This window comes from Myotis myotis, unplaced genomic scaffold, assembly GCF_014108235.1.
Source record: "Myotis myotis isolate mMyoMyo1 unplaced genomic scaffold, mMyoMyo1.p scaffold_m19_p_8, whole genome shotgun sequence".
In the NCBI taxonomy this organism is placed as follows: Eukaryota; Metazoa; Chordata; class Mammalia; order Chiroptera; family Vespertilionidae; genus Myotis; species Myotis myotis.
In genome coordinates this window covers 2125882-2146122 of record NW_023416390.1, presented here as the reverse complement: position 1 = coordinate 2146122, position 20241 = coordinate 2125882, and the positions used below count along the sequence as shown (strand labels likewise).

Sequence of the window (20241 nt, the reverse complement as noted above, 5' to 3'; positions counted from 1 at the left end):
GGCACGTTGCCGCCTCGCTCAGCTTAACGCCACTGTTAACTCCGAGCTCGGATTTTCACATTGGAAATATTTTAAGGCAACTTGGATGAATATCACATGCTTAAAAGCAACACCTAGTGAACTTAACATTGTATATCGGTGCATATAAGAGCTAAACATCTTCGTTGGCATGAAATCGTATTTGTATAGCACTTTAACGTTTTTCAAGGAACCTTGAAGCATTTTAGTTTATCTTATTCTTGCAATGAGGCTGCGGTGAGCAGTTCCCCCCTGACAGGTAAGTTCAAGGGCTCTCAGAGCGGAAGGGGCTTGTGTGAGTCAGGAAGGTGGAGAGGTGGTGGCTGGGTGTTGGAGCCGCTGGCGATGACTGTGCTTTGGAAACGGTTACATTTCTGCCAGACGTTGAAGTGTTAATGAACGGGGAGCCGTGCAGAAGTCATGGGGCGGCCTACATGCACTTAAGAGAATAGGAACTAAGGGGGGGCCCACCTTTTCTCCCGGAAGGCCGTTGGCTCCAGCAGCTCCTCGGAATCCGGGCGCGCCCTGGGGACAGTGAGAGGCGAGGATTTCAGTCCAAAGCAGGAAAGCATCTCATGACCCTCAGTGGCCATAGGGATGCCCTCCCGCTAGGAAATGCCTCGAGACAACATGGGGGGGGGCACCCCCCGAGGAAGAGCCAGGCGGCCTCCCCCGCAGGCCTTGCATTTGCGGGGCCCGTGGAAGACATACCCTCTCTCCTGGGGCTCCCGGGGATCCGTTGGAACCAGGCTCTCCAGGCGAACCAGGCTTGCCGTCTTCACCCTTAGTGCCCGGCAGCCCGGGGACACCAGCTTCCCCCTGAGGAAGGAGGCCCGCAGGGGCTGGTTAGGCGCCCACGGTGGCCTGTCCCTTCCCACCCGGCTGTGCTCTTCTCCCCGACAGCCACGCCCGTGGGGGGGCACTTACACGCTCCCCGCGTGCTCCGGGCTCTCCTTTGTTACCATTCTTACCGGGTTCGCCCTAAGGGAACAGAATCTTGGTTTAAAAATGGGGAGGGGGGAGGGGGGATAGACTAATGAAATCACCCCCAGACGCATTCACTTGTAAAATGCGGTGAAAGCAGCAGGAGCGCAACAAGAACAGAAAGCTTGCCACCTGTGCGCCTGTTGTGGGAACAAAGCCACACCTTTCAGGGCACAGAGGGAAGAGGAACTTACGGCAGCACCTCGCTGGCCGGGAACACCATTGGTACCGGGCGGGCCTGGGGGACCCCGGGCTCCGGACAGGCCAGGAGCCCCAGGAATGCCGGCGGGACCCTAGAAACAAGCCCAGAAGAATAGTCTTAGTCACACTTGAACTTTCTCCCCCGAATAGCTCACTTCAACTTCACAGCTGTCTCCTCATGCAAAATACTGAGGAGCCAGTAGTCCGAGTGGGGGTGAGAGGAGGGAGAGGGGCCATCTTACCATTTCACCTTTGCCGCCGGGACTCCCATTGTTCCCAGGAGGGCCCTGGAGGGAAAGGCGTGTTAGTAACAATGCAAATAGCCGGCTAGCCTTGTTCACAGATTTGTTCGTTAAGCTTGCGGTGGGTGTTGCGGTGGGTGTTGTGTGTTATAGAGATCGGGTGATTCCTCCCAGTACAGCCCCGCACATAAAACGCAGGCTCACTGTGACCGTCACTGGGATAAACCACGTTCTAAATAATTAAATCAGCAGATAGAATAGGTTCGGTCTGGTTTCTTCTCCGAATCTGTTATCAGCGATTCAGTTGGGGGGTAGGCTTTGAAGTGTCAGAAAACTAGCTTTAAATTCGCTCTGTGTCTATACACAGTGAATCCGTCAGTTCTAGAAGTGGGCAAACCTCACCACGCACGAGGTCAGCGCCAGTCACATCCGCATTCTTCACGGCAGAGCACTGAGCACGGTCCCCCCACCCCCGTGGACAGCAGCACCGGGCTCCACGCTTCCGTGAAGCAGTGGCGCGCCCGCCCCCTCGGGCCCAGGCTGTACGCACCGCAGGGCCCGGAGCACCAGCGTGTCCCTGAGGTCCAGGCTCTCCTCTCTGTCCGGGGGAGCCGTTTGAGCCAGGAGAGCCTGCAGGTCCGACTTCACCCTGAGGGAGAGCCCGAGGCGGTCAGCTTCCCTGGCCACGTCCCATCTCCCAGCAGTTTCCTTCCCCCCCCGCCCCCCCTCAGGCTGCGGGCGGTGACGATGCCGACTCTAGCTAAAGGACGGCTGCGTATTCTCTCTCTGAACCCTTCACCGTAGAGGCAGAGAAAGATGGGACCTGTGGGTGTGACTGTTATCTCTCTGTCCCAGAAAGCGACCGGGAAGAGAGAAATGGCCTCAGAAGGATGAGAGGGCGGCGGAGCGCCGGGTGTAAGACACTTGGAATCCAGAAACGGTAAAGGGACAAAGTGACGAAGGAGACCACGCTTGGAGGTGAGCGCACAGCCAAGTACACAGCCGTCGTGGGCGTCGGAAATGTATGCCAGCAGCACCACGACCCCCAAGATTTAAAAAGGAAGAGGGCTTTGTAGATCGGTTCAGATAGAAGATATCTGTTTGGCCACAAAAAATCTTTCAAGATGCAATGATGTGGTTGCCTCCAGGTTGTCCCTTCTCTTCGATGGAGACGCACGTTTACCTTAGCACCGGGGGAACCGGGGAATCCTGCGGTTCCGGGGGGGCCGGGCGGGCCCTGCAAGGATTAAGGACCGTTTCAGGAACTCTGAGCAAGTCAACAAGAGCTAATGCTACTAGTAACATGTGAGCACACACACAACACAGGAGACAAGTAAGCACGTGAAATGGTGGGTGGGTATCCTTATGGATGAGTAGCATGTGGAGGAACACGCAACAAGCTAAAATGGGAGTGAATTCTGAAGTTGGGGGATTTGGGGCCTCCCCCGCCCCCGCTCCTGACTTCTCCCCCAAACTCTGTGACTTTGTGTGGGGTCCATAGCCCTGAACTCTCGTTTAGAAAACAGAGGTCACATTATTATCTGTCTTAGTTGCCGTATCCAATACTGACCGTTAACTCACATTGTAAGCACCGTACAGATGTTAGCAAGTGGCTGAGTGTACTAACAATGAGGAGCATCAGAACGAATGAACTTAGCGTTTCTAGATGAACTGTTTCTAGATTTTACGTTGGGGTTTAGTGTCCGTTTGGGTCCGATGCTTATGAAAATGCTGAGTTTGGGTCTGCAATCCCTATGACTCCAATATCCCCCAACCCACAATCTCATCTCCCCGAGGCAAGTCAGGGTCAGGTGACCAGCTACTTACCGGTTGTCCATCACTTCCTCGAGCACCATCATTACCTCGAGCCCCCTAGAAAGAGAAGTTTGTCTTAAATATCTCCTGGATTCTGAAACACTGGTGACCAGTAGTATTTAGATTAAAAATCTGACTCAATTGAGTTAACTTTTCCTTAAATACATTAACATCTACTGACTGATTAGATATAGTTTGGAGCCAACTTGTTAAAACCCATATATATCTAGCAATGATCTAATGTAGAATGATTGGTGTCTGTGATTTTACAAACTGAATGTGAATTAATGGCTTTGATAGCATATGCAAAGTTAACACTCAAACAGCCTCAGCAGGGACAATCACTAAGAAACACCTATTTCCCTGCAGTTATGGCTCAGGTGCTACGGGGGCGACTCTGAGTGCAGGTGTGTGGAGAGCCATTTCCCTGCATCTGTCGCAACCGAGCCCTGGCTGAGACCCTGAGACCCTGAGACCCTGTGGCTCCGGGTGTGAGAGAGCGATCTGGGGCTATGGTACTCACAGCGGCTCCAGGGAGTCCGGGCCGGCCTCTCTCCCCAGGAGACCCTCGGGGACCCTGCAGAATGAAGTGGAAAGGACGGTCATACTTCGAACTTGACAGTGTAACAGCAGAGGCAGAGGGAGCAAGGCAGGGCGGGGTGGGATGGAGGTTGATGTGAAACTGAAAAGCCGGTAAGAAAGGATTACCATGGGCCCCGGCGCTCCGTTTTCACCAGGAAGGCCGTTTTCACCCTGGGAACAGACAACACGTTACCATCATGCAACAGGGAGAACGGGTCTAGTTTTTCAAACATAGCATTTTGTGAAAAACTGTATGGAACCCAAGGAAAAAACATACATTTTAACAATATCAAGTTTCTGTAACACTTTTTTTTTTTTTTACCAGAAATATCACTTTCTGTATTTTAAAAACGTGTGGCTTTAATAGAAGTAATTCCCTAGTTACTCAGCGATGTCCATTCATTTCTAATCTCGACAGCTCGAGTCATCGGCTCTCCTGGAAGCTTTAACAGGGCATCTCAGTTCCTCACTATCCCACAGCTCTTACAATGCAAAACTCCGGTGGATTTCAGAAAAAGCCAAACCTCCAATAGAATTCTTAAGCGTAGCTATACCGTTCACATGAATCTGCTTAAGAAAGTGAGATTTTGCTGGGATTCACCTTTAGTCCAGGAGCACCCGTTTCACCCTTTTCTCCATTCCGTCCATCGAAGCCCTATGAAATGGATAAAAAGAGTAAACATGTTAAAATCTGCTAATAATGCAGAATGCTCGAAAACTTTACATTGATTTTTGATTGCTAGTTTTCCACCTAACAATATGTTCAACATTAATTTAAATAATTTAAAACTCCTTTGAATAGATTGAAGACATTTGATGTTGATTTTACAGTAAAAAAAAAAAAGCTGAACTAATTAGAAAGTATAATTGAGTCCAATTTAGAAGTTGCCTTAACTTTAGAACAGAAAATATCTGTTTCATAGATTTTAGTTATAGTAAGTTGGTAGATTATTGGCTCAGTTGGCTCAATCTAATATTTTGCATAGAATAAACTTGCTTAATTCTATCTGTAAATCATATTGATTAAGACAATAAATATGCATAACCATTACAATATATTTTATGTTTTTTGACAGTTGTGATAAGAAAACTACATTATTCTTTTCCAAGTCTGGTATACATTTAAAATTAGCTTCACTACTTTGCATAAATCACTAGTTTGCTGTTAGAGTCGGCCGTTCGGGGCACATAGTCGATGATATTGGTTAGGCGAGTAGCACGGACAAATGAAACAGCGATAATTGACTGAGAAGCTCTACTCACTCTGTGTCCTTTCATTCCAGGGAATCCGGGCATGCCAGCCGGGCCTTTCATACCCTAAAGGTAAAGAGTGGGAGAGAGTTTCATGAATCGTCAACGAGAAGCACAATCCAGCAGTGGAATGCCTTCTATTTTCAAGGTCAGTTCAATGTAATTAGATAACAGCTTTCATGTGAAGAGCCTTATGATTACTCCAGTTAACGCAGTGGACGCTGATGGCTTACCGGAGGGCCGGGCAGTCCTCGCTCTCCGGTCCGTCCGGGTCTTCCAGATTCCCCCTGGGGAGAGGAGGAGGCCGTGTAAGTGACAAACACACTGTGGACATTGAACAAACTGACTCATCTCCGTTTTTCTCACCAAGAACGCATGCAAACGGTTGTGCTAAGCATGTAACGCTGAGGTCAGCTTTCCTAACAGAAGAAATGAGGAGGGCTTCTCCCACCTCAGTGTACACCTGTGAGTAATGCAGGCACCTCTCACCACTGACGTAGTATGACCGTCTCAATCCCGTGAGAAGAATGTGCAATTGGAAATTAAATGGGAAAGACAGAGCAGCATAATAGTAAAGGTGCGGATAAGTTTTGAAATTCATAAAGTACTGATAGCAGTTTCTTCAGTGCAAGAGACAGAGAGAAGAAACCCCTCTCTCCTCCCATTAAGTGACACAGTCACTGGGCGAGTCTTCTTGATGGACATTTGGGGGTTCTGCTGTTTAGAATTTAGCAAGTGGTACATGTAGTTATGCAAATACTATTAACCTTCGATATTCAAAGATTAATATGAGCTAAAATGTCACTAAGGTTATTTTTGAATAAAGTTTTTCTCTCTGAAATTGTGGCCTATGGTGCATGCTTCTTAGAATATTCCAAGTTGAATTTTGCTGTATCTCCATTCAGTCCTTAAAAACTTACATCTTTTCCAGCGGGACCAACTGGACCAATAGCACCAGGAGGTCCTGGAGGGCCCTAAAAATAAGGAAATTAAAAGTAAATAAATCTGTAGATGTTTCTGTTACAGTCAATCAATTGTTACATACTGTATGCATTAGTGGAAGAAACCTCCTTTTAGAAAATACTCTCAGTATTTTTTATCAAGAAAATGACACATTGAGTTAGTATTTTACCTATATTGTGTCCAGTTTTACTGTTTGTCCAACTTATTTTTAAAAAGTAAACATTTTTTAATGTTGACTTTATTGTAGGAGCCTCTTTCCTCTAGCCCCCTTTGTTAAATTTATTTTTTATGAAAATTAAAAATATCATGCATCTATGTTTTATGTCACATGTGTGTATTTATACATTTTGATACAATTTTCCATTTTTGAGATATTGAATTTTAAATATATAGTTATTTCCAAATACTTTGAAATAACGTCACCTTACTTATTTACACAGCATGTTTTTCTAGAGAACCCTATTAGATTATGTTTATTTCTACTAAATCAAGTTTTACAAATCATATATCAGAAGAGTAGATATGCAGGAGTGGCTATAGGAAGATTAAATCTATGTTTAAGAGATAGAAGATTTGTATCTGCACTAGTAAGTGGATTATTGTAATTTCTAATTAGCCAGAGAACTCCTAGAGTAAACAGTGTCTCTTAGATATTTAAACCATTAAAAGAGTCCAAACGGTCTGTGAAACCCATTCAACTATCATAAAAATACCATTTATTATTGTAAGTTGAAAGCATAAACTTAATCTATACTTTGTAGGGACCTATGGTTAAGTTTTAGAAAATGAAAGTGGTTTCTATACAGAATTCTCAATTTATTAAATGTAGATGTGACCATTACTCACCGAAGGACCAGCTTGCCCAGGTTCACCAGGGGGACCTTGGTATCCTGGAGAACCCTAGTGGGTAGAATAATGTGTAAATATTTTTAAAGTAACTTAATCGTCACATGATTAATTTACATTTGAAGACAGTATGTGCTCAAGATTTTTAAGTGAGGTCAGCAAATTTCGTTCCAGTTTATAAAGATGGAAGCCAAAAACTCTCAGATCAGAATCAATTTAATTGATTCCATTTCATCTACTTAATTCCACTGAAACAGAATTGTTTCAAACTTGAGTCATATGACATACAAATTAAACATGTGGTTTGATTTGACCAAGTTTTAATTGCTAATATTTTGTTTGTGGGAAGGAATTAAACATCTTTGCAGGAATGAAAGTTTCTTGGTTGCGACTTCTTGACTTCAGTGGAACGCTGCATGCTGGCGTGGCTGAGTGATGGCAAGGTCTGTGTGACCTTGACTTATAGAACATGCATGACGAGGAAGTACCACTGTGGCCGTACTTACAGGGGAGCCAGGATGACCAGATGCACCAGGAGGGCCGGGAGGGCCTGGGGGACCCTGGAATGCAAATTTAAAGAATAAGTACAAAATAAATGCATCTGAAATACACTTTCCTCAAGCCTCAGAGAGACGCCATTGCATTGGGATGATAACGGTATCTTTAAAAATGTGAACAATTAGTAAGTAATAGCTACTGATGTAATAGCTCTTCATGGATAGGATTAATTTTGTTATATTTACAATACAGATATTACAACAATATCACTTTAAATGAAATTCCCACTGAATCAACAACAATTATGGATAAATATTATAATTTGTTGGCCTGAAACCCCCCCAAAGGGGATTTAAAATCTGGAAAAAATGCAGCAAAATGCTATAAAAATCCCTTCAACATTGGGATGCTGGTACAAGGAACATTTTATTTTTATTTTTCTGCCCGGAAGCCCAACTCATTGTAGAAAAGTAATCATCTGCATTCTACACAATCTCATTTCTAAATCAATGGTGTAGATCACCCCAAAAGTTCTCAGTGCATCACTGAGTTATGTAGACATGGAGATTGAGATGTGCATCTGAGAATCATCCATATTTGGGACAATGATGAATTACAGTTATAATCAATTGACTTATCATTTTTTTCAGAACTGTAGATTAAGCTAGAAAAGATTCAGTGTTATAACCTGCTATTTTTAAATACTGTTAATAAATTTATAAAGCCACAGTATGTCATTAAATTTTCTCTTATGACTTCTTTTCTGGAATATTAATAAGTAGTGGCTTTTCAGTGTTTGTTTTTTTAAGTAAAAACTGTATATCTGATTTAAACCTAGGGTTCATAATATGAATGTGGCTGAGTAAGAGCAGGTGCTAACATAGTTAATATAATTCCCTGGCTTTGAAAGAGACATACACATACAAATCACAGCCTCTGTAACTATAGAGATTTGTAAAAGTCTCTTTTTGTAGTTTATGTACATTTTAATGGTCTTTCTTTAGCCACTTCATTTGGATATATTAGTTAAAATTTTGTCATTTTAGAAGTCACAAATATGGGGACCAGTGACCTGGGCAACAGTGGGCCATAATCCCTGGGAATCCAGTCTTAGCTTATGTACCTTTTGCTCAGTGAAATGGTCACCTTACCTAGTGTCGCTCCTTCTGATAGGCCCTCTACATCAGGGTCATTTGCATGGGACACTGTGCATCATGGGTACATGCCCAGAGCTCAATGCTTTTTGCTATTTTCTTCTTTCAAAACTCTAGGTCATTTACATTGAAAGAAACCCTTTGGGTACAATGTGAGGAGCTATCATTACGGTAGATGAACTTAAAGGCTTGATGAATCCTGTGAATAATTGTATTTGATTCCAGGATATGAGTTGAGACAGATTGGGATATTGGACATTCATCACCCAACATGTCATCTAGAAAGTAGCATTTAATTAATGAAAAGACAATAAAAGAAGCTTCTGAACAACTTAGATGAGAGAGAAAGTGGCAGTAACAATTTGGTTCAAGTGAAGAGTATATGAGTGTGAGACCTAAGCATGAAAGCAGGTGGGCCCGGTATAGGTGGTTCTATAAGACAGAAACGAGTGGCAAACGGGCAGAAATGAGAAGGTGAGGAAAAAGTTAGCAGGGATAGAGGATCGTGATTATCCTACCATCTCCTTCCCCATCCTTCATAGGCAACAAGCTACTTTATACAATGATGCTAAAATATCATATCACTGGAAGAACAACCATTCAAGATTTATCAGAGACTAAATGAGGCTCTACAATGCCGAGAAACCCCTGTACGTACAGCTGGCCCAGGATAGCCTCCGAGACCCGCTCCTCCTACTCCGGACTTGACATCGTAGGACTCAAACTGGGGAGAATAGTTCTGCAGCAAAAAGACCAGACAGATACAGTCATTTTGATATCTAGATTGCGGTTCTTTTCCAAAGCATTTAGAAGCAGTGCACGCAACACCCACTATCCACAGAGAGAAACTTCCCGCACGCCAGAGGCTGTGGGGTGTATTGTTTCATTATCTTGCTTAGCCTCTCTCGATAGCTCTATATTCTGCAGAAGGAGTTGCTTTGAGATCTTTTAACTAACTGCAATGTCGATCCCACATACTCTGCTTCTGTATGCTCTGACCCAGAACATTCCTCAGTGACAGTCACAGCCTCGGAAACAAAGGAGCAGGGGCTGGTTGAGGCCAAAGAGCTTTCAGAGGATGAATAATCTGACCTTCTCATTTGGAGCTGAAAAAATGGAGAAGTCAAATTATTTCCCCAACAGTTAATGATACAAGTAAAATATACCTCCCCTGGCTTTGGGTTGACATGCGAAACAGGTTCACCCCAAAACCAAACATCTGCATAGAAAATGAGCCCAAGGATAAGAGAAAGGCTCGTGTGTTGTTGAATTTCTTCGGAGATGATTCTATTTTGAATTGTAGGTTTAGCAAGGGGTTCTGATTGGTACCAGGATAAGGATAAGTTAAGGTTCTTGTTAATTGATATTTGAAAATAATTTTTTAAAACTCATAGTGATTTGTGTACGTTTGTAAATTTCTCCTTACTCCATCACAGCGGAAGGGTGCTTTGTTTATGTGCTTGGCTGTCTGTTTTACATGCGGAGTTAGTTGCTTGCCATGAGTTTCAAGAGGAACAGAGTCCTGTTGAAGTCAATAAGGAATGTGCACAGCTCAACTGTTTTTCATCCAAACTTCCAGAAGCTGTGCCATGGGGTGATAAGGGAAGTCGACATAGTTGCAGCAATTCCTAAACTCTCTCGCTACCCCTTTTGGCAGTCGATGGTTCATTTCTCACATATTGTGCACATGGCATATGCCTGCTGAGGCGTGGGGAAGTTTTGCAGAGATATAGTAGTAATAGCATTAGCATAATGAGGAAGAGTAAATCTTTATAAAACATTTAGAAAAATACCCAGCACTTGTCAGCACTAAATAAGAATTTGTTAAATATGTAAAATAGAGATAAGGAGCCCACAGGAGAGCAATGTGCTATCGGCTAACGAAAAGGCAATGAGGAGGGAGTTTTAACAAGGCGATCTTTCTGTCCAGACGTGCATTACCTGGCCACCAGTAGCACATGATTCACAGATTCCAGGGGCGCCGGGAGAACCAGGGGTCCCGGGCTGCCCGGGAAGACCAGGGTCGCCATTTCTCCCAGGAATACCAGGAGGGCCCTAGAAAATCATAAAAACGAATGAAACAGTGAAAAGTCCTAGGGACTCAGAATCATTATCAAGTAGCAGCCTCTCTGCTTTATAAATTGAGGAATCAATAGAAGTAATGCATTTTCTTGGGAAAAATATACCTTTTAAATGAAATCATATGAATAATCTCAGTGCCATTCATGCCTTTGCACAGTGACCTTTACTTTATTTTGGAAACTGTTCATGGGGATGAGGACACTATGGAAAGTCTGGGAAGTTTGACTCCTCACACGGACGATCATGGAATCTTCGTGTGAGTGATTTTGTGTCATTATTGAAATACGTGCTACCAAATAAATGTATAAATGATGACAGTTCAACTATGAAAGGCTATTCGATTTTTTTTTTTAAGCAAACTACTCAAGGAGCTAATGCTATTCCACTGAAGAATGTTTACTTACGGGATCTCCCTTCGGGCCTTGAGGTCCATGGCCATTCGGAGGGCGTGTGGGCTAATAAATGGAGAAGATACAGATTAAAAAGACTTAGGAGCAACTTTCCCATGAGGTCTGTCCCAGGTTGCATATCTGTTTCTCATCCCAAATCACACCCAGTCTCTGGTTTTACACCAAGAATGTTCACCTTTTACGTGTAATGCTAACAGGATTGGTGGACAGGCTCCTTTCACAGCCCTGGGAGATAGGACCTAGCCACGTGCTTAAACAGAGATCTGCAGGAGGAGGGCTGTGCTCTCCACTTACAGTGGTCGGAGGCTGAGGGCACACCGCGCAGCATTCTCCGAACGGGATCTCCGGGTTGGGGCAGTCCAATTCCTGGTCATCACAGATTATGTCATCGCAGAGAACAGCTCCTGAGTCGCAGACGCATATTTGGCATGGTTCTGGCTTCCAGACATCTCTGTCCGCGTAAGACTGGCCGAGATGGGAGCATCCTCCATCGATAACTGGAAAACAGGTAAGATGGTGTGACATTTGCTCATGTTTTGCCAAAATGTGCTTTTCACTATCATGTCATGACTGTTTCCAACAGCCAAAGTAGAGCTGGTTCGAAACAAATAATTTATTCCTTTCATTACGTGTATCTTCTTATGAGCTTGCTTATGCAAAGAAAAAATGAAAGACCCACAAAGTTAGGTACCAAGAAGAGCCTATTTTTCCTACCTAATTTGCTTAGTAGTAAGAGGTTGCATGGAATACCAAATCTGTCTGTGAACATCACATCGGCACAGCACAGCAAACTTCTCGTCAGGCCAGGAAGTACTTTGATTTTATTAGAGTAAGGATTTAGCACTGATGGAAACCACACAACGCGGAAACTTATCTATTGATTGTGCCATTGAAAATAAGCCTGTCAACCCAATGGCTAGGATTGGCTCCAGCAGCAGATGGGAGCACTGGACTATAGATGATTGTGTCAGGGCCTCGGAAGACGGTCTGGATTTTATGAACCTCGCTGAGAAGTTCAGGGCAAACGCAGCTGCTCTGGGCAGCATAACGTCCGTCCAGAACCCTGGGAAAGCCAGCGACGCTCGCTGCAGATACAGAATCTCACCGCCAGCTCTTTGGGCTGTGGTAGGTCGGCATGGTATGACCATATATTGGATGTGCCATGTGGATGTGAAGAGGTTCCCAAATTACAAAACAAAGGTGTTTTTTTAAACAAATATTGGTAAGACCTAAATAATAATAATAATAAAAGAACACATGAAAAATATGAATCATGGCCATTTGGGGCTTAAAATGGCCCCAGATTTGCTTCAACACAAATTTTGGGCTGTTTCAGCAGCTATTACCAGTGAATCAGCATAGGGGCTGCCAAATAGAGCCTGGTCCGGGTTCTGCAAGCATGAGCTGTGGTTGTGGTGAAATGCAGCCTCGGGCTGAGGGCTGCTACGCTAGCTGGCCAGCACTGAATAAATCAAAGCAGTTTCTAAATATCTGCAGAACGTTTTGCAAACAACCAATGGTGTCCTTGCTGTCCAGCATTTGTATTTTTGTGAAAAGTGGACCTTTATTTTATTTTCTCAGCTAGCTGGCCAGCACTGAATAAATCAAAGCAGTTTCTAAATATCTGCAGAACGTTTTGCAAACAACCAATGGTGTCCTTGCTGTCCAGCATTTGTATTTTTGTGAAAAGTGGACCTTTATTTTATTTTCTCAGAGCCAGGATCTTCGAGTGCCCCTGAAGCGGCCTGCCTGTGGGAGGTCAGTGGTTACCAGCCACACTTGGCCGCCTGGTACCCAGAGGCCGTGCGTGGGTCCTGAGCTTTTCACATACAACCACGAATCCCCTTGTCAGTTCCCGTTTCTCCATCCCCCCCACAGAGCTGCAGTGATAACGGTTTAGGTTTGTGCTGAATATTCGGGGCTTACAGGGTTTGCGGGTGAGTGGCAGTTCCCAGAAAGGAGAACTCAGAACCTGCCGACGCCCCAGCCACCCACCATCGCCTCCCTTCCTGTGCCCACTCGCGTGTGCAGCTACGACTTTCACGACCTCGCGCAACACCCTCCATCGATTCAATTGATTCAAGAAGTTTAGAAGTGCATCCTTACTTGGTGTTACAGTCACCCAATGCGGCCCACCGCTCAGAACAGAAGGCATGGTGGTTTTACCGCAATGTGTAGCAGGCAAGCTATTCTAGTTCCTCCTTCGTGTTTGAAACAGATATAGGAGGATATTGGGGGGAAATGTCTAAGCTTTTGAAGAATCACTCCTTTATACTTCGTGAGCGTAAAGGCTGAAGGCCATACGTGGACGTCAGGCCAGTGAGCAGGCCTGCTCAAATGGTGTCACAAAAGATGTGCCTGAGAGGGGGCCCACACTTTTTATATTTTTATGAGCAGTGACACCGCAGAGGGGCTGGCATTGACCTCACTGTTCTCCAGGCATAATGGACACCCTCAGTTTACTGCGTTTCCAGGAGAGATCTGACAGTTTTAATGAGATGGAAGCCAGTTTAAGAAAATTGCATGACACGCTTCCTTTGGTCTTTGCATTGGCTTCCTTAAAAAAAAACAAAAAAAAACCCCTCTCTCTAAATTAACTTTATGAAACGTTCCAACAGACTGGTTTTAGGTCAGGCTTCCCCCATTAACAGTGTGGATTTTGGGCTCCCCACCCCCACCCCCCGAGAATGCTACTGGAGCACAGGGCGATGGCTGCAGGTAGTGATATTGCATCGATTCTGCAGAGACTAGAGCCTCAGTGTGCTTACCACACCCACAAGGTAAGCCTGTGGGGGTGGGTGCATTACTTGACTGTGGTAACCATTTCACAATGTATGTGTCTAGGAAATCAGCACATGTGCACTTTAAATACATACAACTTTATATCGATGATACTTCAGTAAGGCTGGGGAAACACTACTGCTTTATAGGGATGGTTTTTCAGCTCTTTGTCTCTGGATCAGGAGCATCTTTCTATGTTTAATACAGGACCTGTTATAGAAATGAGTTCTTGAACACTGATGACGGATCAGAGACGAGTGAGGATGACAGTTTAAGCTAGGGTCGCGTAGCTCATATCTTAAATGTCTTCTCTTCCTGTGTTCTTAAAGTGCCTTAAAATTAACCTGCATTTCCTCCTGTGTACTCACCCTCCTGTTCTGTCCCTTGAAGGTATCATCACATCACTAGAAATAAGTGTTTTCCATTTGCTCTGCAAATGCTAAATGCATGAGCACAATATTGACTTCCTTAACACTGTAAGCAAATTTGTTAGAATTGGGCTAAGCCCAATGTTATACAACAAAGCTTGCTCTGTAGCCCCCTGTGCCCAGGTTTCCTTAGAAACCATGTGCATTGTGCTTTTTACAACCCAGAGGCCTCAACGGGAGGCCTGCGTTATTTGAGAGCACGTCTCCTTTTTCTAAAAGCGATGTTGGCCCAAGTAACAAGAGAGCGTTGGAATGCTTGCAAATGAAGAACGGATGCCGTGTATGTCCTGACGTAACTTATTTCACAGACGGGGAGGGATTTGCTCTCTAAAAAGGCAGTTCTGGGAGCTTGGGGCTGAGGGCCCGACTTTTCTCTGAGGGCCCGACTTTTCTCTGAGGGCCCGACTTTTCTCTGAGGGCCCGACTTTTCTACAGAGATGGATAATTTCAATTTTAAAATGTTGTTTGCCTGGGCGAGGTAGATGCTGCTTCTTTTTGTCCTCACCAACAAATTTAAAATCCATCTAGAGATGATGATTCATAAAGATTTTATGATTCTCTCAACTGCTGTGCTCCGTTCCCTGTCAGCAGTTCCCAGGGCAGGGTAGGGCCACGGCCTTATCCCCTTAGGTTTCTAAACCCTGCATGTTTAAAATCAAAGCCTAAAGAGGTGGATTTCTTGGAAAGGGACACCCGTTTTCTGCAGAAATCTTTCCTGCCTGGTCTTAAACCAAGACGTGAACATCTGGAGTTCAATTCTGTTTCTTTTCTCCCGACCCCACGGGAAAGAAGTTCTCCCTCCAAGCCCACCCAGTGACACCCAGACCAGCAATAAGATGCACTGAAGACCTCGCGTCGATTTTACACGCGCGGAAAAGGGTCTCCCCCAGCGACAGCGAGCAGACAGGGCTTCTGCACTCAGCCTCAAAAGCCTTATTAAGGATGTCTCCCGAAGACCCTGGTTTTGGAAAATGTTACTAAGTCATTCACATTCATGAGCTTCTAACGTCATCAGAAGCTTCCCTTCTGAGTCTAGACACATGAACATCTCTGCAGATTTGACGGGTGTTTCTCTGATTTCAATTAACTCGAGAAGCATGCGCTTTGCCTCCCTCTCACCAAATAAGGCAGAAAATGCAGTTTCAGAGAAGCAAGTGCCCTCTTACTAACTAAAGCAGGCATTTCTCAATGGGACTTTTAAAAGCAAGTGGAATTGTTAACAGGGTCTGACCCCTTATCTCTGCTTTTTACATCTTTTGAGCCATTTAATGTGTGCCCTCTGGTTGGAACTTTTCCTCTTGTTCGTTGAGCTTGCATTGTAATGGCAGTTCTTTGACCTCAGCTCTGGAAAGTGCAAGGGATTTGTTAGTTAATCTGAAAGGAATCCACTTCTGCTGTGTTTTCATTAGGCACAGACAGACATTCTCGCGGTTAATGTAGCTCTTCAAACTGCAGTTCACGAATGATTTGTGCTGAGAAGCTCTATCTCATTCTTTCCGTTGTCATCTTGACATGAAACAGGCAAAGTTTCCCCTTTGAAAATGCTGGATTTGTCTTACCCCCCGCCTCTCCCTCCCCCGCTCTCTCAGTGTGGAAAACAGCAGGGCTGCGCTTTTTCCAGGGAAAACCGTTTTACAGGCAACAGTCCACGGAGCCGTTTCCAGACAGTCCGTGTAGCCCCGAAAACTACCAGGGTCCGTGCCCAGTAAAGGCAGTGACAACTTTCGTGTTTAAAACCTTAAGCCTTAAGCAATCCCCTCTCGTCCCAGCGAGGCGGTGAGCCCATTTACAAAATGATGCTGCGAAATGAAAGAACTGGGCTGCCAGCCGTGGCATCTGCCCCAAGCCGTCCGCCCTGGGCACAGGCGCTCGGCAGAGGGCACCCTTCTCTCGGAAGGGCACCGGGCCTGGCGGGCACCCCTGTAGGTGCAGAAGCAGGGACTCGCTGGAGGGGCTGCCTACAGTCTCAACTCCACTCCTGGGAAACGCACAGCTCCTGGTCCCAGATTTTAAAAATAAGCCTGTAGACAAGATATGGAGCCAGGAGGCGCCACTCAGCAAAAGGCACATCATCCCACTCCTTCCTCTCCCCAGACTCGCCTCAGGGGGTGTGCTGCTCCCACAGTCCCGGGGGTTTCATGCCAGAATCCCACCAGCACGGCTGTTAGCCTGTGGGCCCTGGGCCAATGGGCGTTACCACCCACGAAAACCAGTATTTTGTACGAATAGTTTACTCACTGAGAATTTATTCCTCAAGACTGCGGATGATTTCTGGTTAAATAAGAAGTGAGCCTCTTGTTTAAAAAATAGATTTGCCAATTGAAAACGGAGTGCTTAACAAAAAAAAAAAAATCTGCCTTTTTTTTTTCCCTTTAGAAATGGATCAGCTCATATATTTTCTAGGACAGTATGTGATTTTTTTCATATCTCTTTTCAATGACTGTTACAAAAATAAGAAAACCCATATACTCTAAATTTAACATATATTTTATTTCTTCTAAGTACCTAGAATTTAACGGAATTTTGGTTCTAGTCTGAACACCATCATTTCTTACTGGTGTGACCTCCACTGAAGCACTGAATCCATGTTAGGGGTTGGACACTGAACCTTGTAAGCGATTCTGCATTCTCTCCTCTTAGAAGTGTAACTGTTTCTAGTGATTTTTACGCTAACATTTCCCCATTAGGTAGCTGAGTTTCATTATGGGGGGACACAAGCCAGGAAACGTGACTGCTACCCGATCCGTTACAAATTCTCCTTCAAGCAGGAAGGAGAGATCCTCAGAGCCTGTGCTAGGACCGGATTCTCAGAGTCCCCGACAATTTGCAGTTCTAACACAATGAGAGGCCCGCAGCTCATTGTCACCATGGGAGCATCAGAATAGCAAATATAAGCCACAACTGAGAGCACTTTTCATTAAAATGTAGCTTATCTCTCTGCCCCAGCGAAGCAATATTATTGAGGAATATCTTCCTGAAATACTTATGTCAAATAAAGACTATAGCGGAAACTCAGAAACTATTCAAAAAAAGTTATATATTTTACATGTGGAATTTTTAAAATGGCCCATAACATCAAGCTCGTCTCCAAATAGTCTTTAGATATTGTGACTATTGTGTGTGACTATCTGTATGTGGCACTATGCTATCATAATGTACTTATTTTCTTAGGAAATCCATATTTAATAGTTAACATTCATTCACGTCATATTTTTAAATCTCATTATGAAACAGGATCCAGCTGTGTGTGACCTTTATGTCGGCGTTGGCTCTGCAACTCCGCCGGTCAGCCACTAGGGGGTGAGTCTTTGTGCTTAAAATTTGGCATGTTCCTGAAGGACAGGAAATATAAAACAGACCACGTTTCTCCATCGGTGGAAGCAAAACACGAATTAAATAGGACTTTCACAATTCTTTGTGAGGACATGCTTTCTGCTCCAGGACACGTGTGTGGAGACTAGGTTAGAGTTGGCTGGAGCTGTGCTCTTTCTCAGGGCACACATGAGAACTACATGATGTTCTCCCGCTGCTGAGCACCCAGCCACCCCCTGGCACCGCCCCAAGCTCATGGGCCAGCAGAATTGTCTTGTAAAACCCACAGGGAACACAAGATGTCTTCTCTTAAAAAATTCCTAAACATAAACAATAAGCTGAACAAAATCCCTTTCCATGTCTTTTGAACTAAAAAGCACCCAAGAGTGTCAACAAAGTTCCATAGCTGTTTATTCTTTCCTGCAGCTAAAGAGAAAAAGGGCAGTTAGAACAATTATGTAATGTTCAGATAATGGAGGCATCACACATTTTTCCTCCCCAAAGTTGGGGTTAGGAGACAAATAGCCACAGTGCTTATGAAAAATTATAACCACTAGGCAATTACAAATATTTTGTTAGTCTTTGAACTAAACACCAAAGGTTTGTAGTCTTTCCAACAAATGGAAACTGTGATTTTTTTTCCTTTTTCAGAAATCAGAAGAATTTAAAAGCTTCACAAGAAAGTAAAAGTCTTTATGGTGGTGGGGGTGTGGTAGGAGTCGCTGGGCTTTCTAGCCAGGGCGTAGGAGTTTAGCATCTTCTGGGAGGGTCTGGATGGAGAGGAAAAGGGGGGAGAAACGAGAGGGTGGAGGATGAAGGATTCTGTGAGGATGGGGGGTGAGAGAGGAGGAGAGGTGGACTTGCCTGGGAAGGGGGTGGGGTGACGAGTGAAAGAATGAAAAGGGGGAGGAAGTGCAAAGGAGCCAAAAGGGGTGGACAGATAAGAAGGAGGGGAAGGAGGTGGGAGAGAAGGAAGGGGGGGGTGGGGTGGGGGGTGAGGGAATCAGGGACTTGAGTGTTTCTTTTCTTTGTGGCCAGAGGCTGAATACGACTGAGGAAATGCCATTGGGGTCCCCCCCATCCCCCCGCTGCCGCTTACATATAGGACCTGTGAGAACATCAAAGGTATTTGGTACTAAAAACAAAGACAACCATTTCCAGACCCCACGTTTGCGAAGGCTATAGGTTTAGATGTGGACATTTTGTGCAAATGGTAATGGATGTGTAATGGTTTCTTCTAGCACCTTCACATTTAACATTTAAGTACTTATTCCTCTTTAAGTTCGTATTCCAATATGTCCAGGATTCTGATGACTAAGAAACGTATGGATTGAAAGGAGCATTTCCACATAATCAGATAATGAAGCAGATGTGGTTTTGGGGAAAGTAGAACATGAACTTCATTGTTTGCGCTTATTAGAATACACAACACATCAAGCTTCTGGGAGTCAAACAGCCCCATGTCTTTACCTTGTTTGCAGGCAAGTCAAGCATTTCTGTTGAAGGCATGTTTTAAAAACTATCCCCTTTATCCATGCAGATGCAGGTGAAATGCAGGACAGACATAAAGCACTAGACCCTTAACAACAAACTATTAGAAAATTGTATTAGTCAACACGCCAAGTGCTTGAAACAGAAAAAAGTTAGGAGCCATGAAACTCCGGGAACAGTTTGAACCTGTTGAAGGGGCTAAGATGACCGTGTTGCCTTGTACAGAAACCTATCCAGTGACTCTAATCATGTGTAGCGTTTCCTTTAGGCGATTCTTACTGCAGGCTCTGACTTAAATGCATTCTCTTCCTGGGAAAACAGGGCTCCCTATCCCCCTGTACAAAGAACCCAGCATACAAAGGAGAGCATAGCGCGTTCCAGGCGCCCGATGGCTTCCAGCTGCCCGGGAGGCATTCCAGGACGTTAGCAGCCAGGACCGGGGCTTTCAAGCCGCTGTAAGAGCTCCCAGGGCCGCGAACATGAGAGCAAGTGAGTGGGAAACATCTTTATCTCAGGCACCGGCGAGCGTCTCAGTCAGAAAGGACACTCTGCTTTCTAGGCACAGGCGCTCCCCAGCACCATCCTGGCCCCCCGCACGCTCACATCTGGGAGGCGGACAGGGGGACCACCTCCGGAGCCCAGTGCCCCTGGCTGCCGCCTGTGCCCGCAGAGGGAGAGGCAGGGCGCCGGGAGCTGGGGGAACGGGCACCCACTCACCTTCCGGGAGCTGCTGGGCCAGGACCAGCGCGGGATGCAGCAGAGTGAGGAGCAGCCAGGTCCCCTTCCGCACGAAGCTCATCATGTCTACAGGTCAGACATGAGACTCTCCGTGCACAAAGGAGAGAAGGGGCCGCTCAGAGTAGCACCATCAGTCGCCCCTGCCCTCCAGCACCGGGGCCGTCCTCGCAGCCAGCCGTGGGGAGCCCGCTGCTGTGGCCTTAAATAGGAAAAAGTTTGGCTTCGCTCACTTGCCAGCCCCTTTCTGAAATATGAGAGCAGCACCCATCCCCTCTGCAGTAAAAGGAGTGATTAATATGTCTTCTGCTCGTACAGGAGACACAACCCACCGAGGGAGAGAAGGAGCACATCTGGACTGCGGATGCCTCTGTTTACGTAGGCATTTGCTGCCTAGTTTAAGCACCTATACGTCTGGGCAACTTCAGGCCAGCTCTCCACACCTCTC

At 45.3% G+C, this 20241-nt stretch overlaps 1 protein-coding gene across 1 annotated transcript in view; it reads right to left on the bottom strand.

Moving 5' to 3' along the window:
* The window catches only part of COL3A1 (collagen type III alpha 1 chain), a 38151-nt gene extending 18158 nt beyond the window's left edge, over positions 1-19993 (bottom strand). The window contains exons 1-21 of the mRNA XM_036319803.1: positions 19776-19993; positions 11341-11543; positions 11041-11091; positions 10496-10609; positions 9213-9293; positions 7409-7462; positions 6903-6956; positions 6014-6067; positions 5327-5380; positions 5106-5159; positions 4444-4497; positions 3969-4013; positions 3784-3837; positions 3273-3317; positions 2629-2682; positions 1996-2094; positions 1446-1490; positions 1197-1295; positions 946-999; positions 730-837; positions 490-543 (exon numbers count right to left, since the gene is read on the bottom strand). Of these exons, the coding sequence (XP_036175696.1) occupies positions 490-543; positions 730-837; positions 946-999; positions 1197-1295; positions 1446-1490; positions 1996-2094; positions 2629-2682; positions 3273-3317; positions 3784-3837; positions 3969-4013; positions 4444-4497; positions 5106-5159; positions 5327-5380; positions 6014-6067; positions 6903-6956; positions 7409-7462; positions 9213-9293; positions 10496-10609; positions 11041-11091; positions 11341-11543; positions 19776-19860 (1515 nt within the window). The 5' untranslated portion in view covers positions 19861-19993. The remainder of the gene's footprint in view (positions 1-489; positions 544-729; positions 838-945; positions 1000-1196; positions 1296-1445; positions 1491-1995; positions 2095-2628; positions 2683-3272; positions 3318-3783; positions 3838-3968; positions 4014-4443; positions 4498-5105; positions 5160-5326; positions 5381-6013; positions 6068-6902; positions 6957-7408; positions 7463-9212; positions 9294-10495; positions 10610-11040; positions 11092-11340; positions 11544-19775) is intronic.
* Positions 19994-20241: the final 248 nt, after the last annotated feature.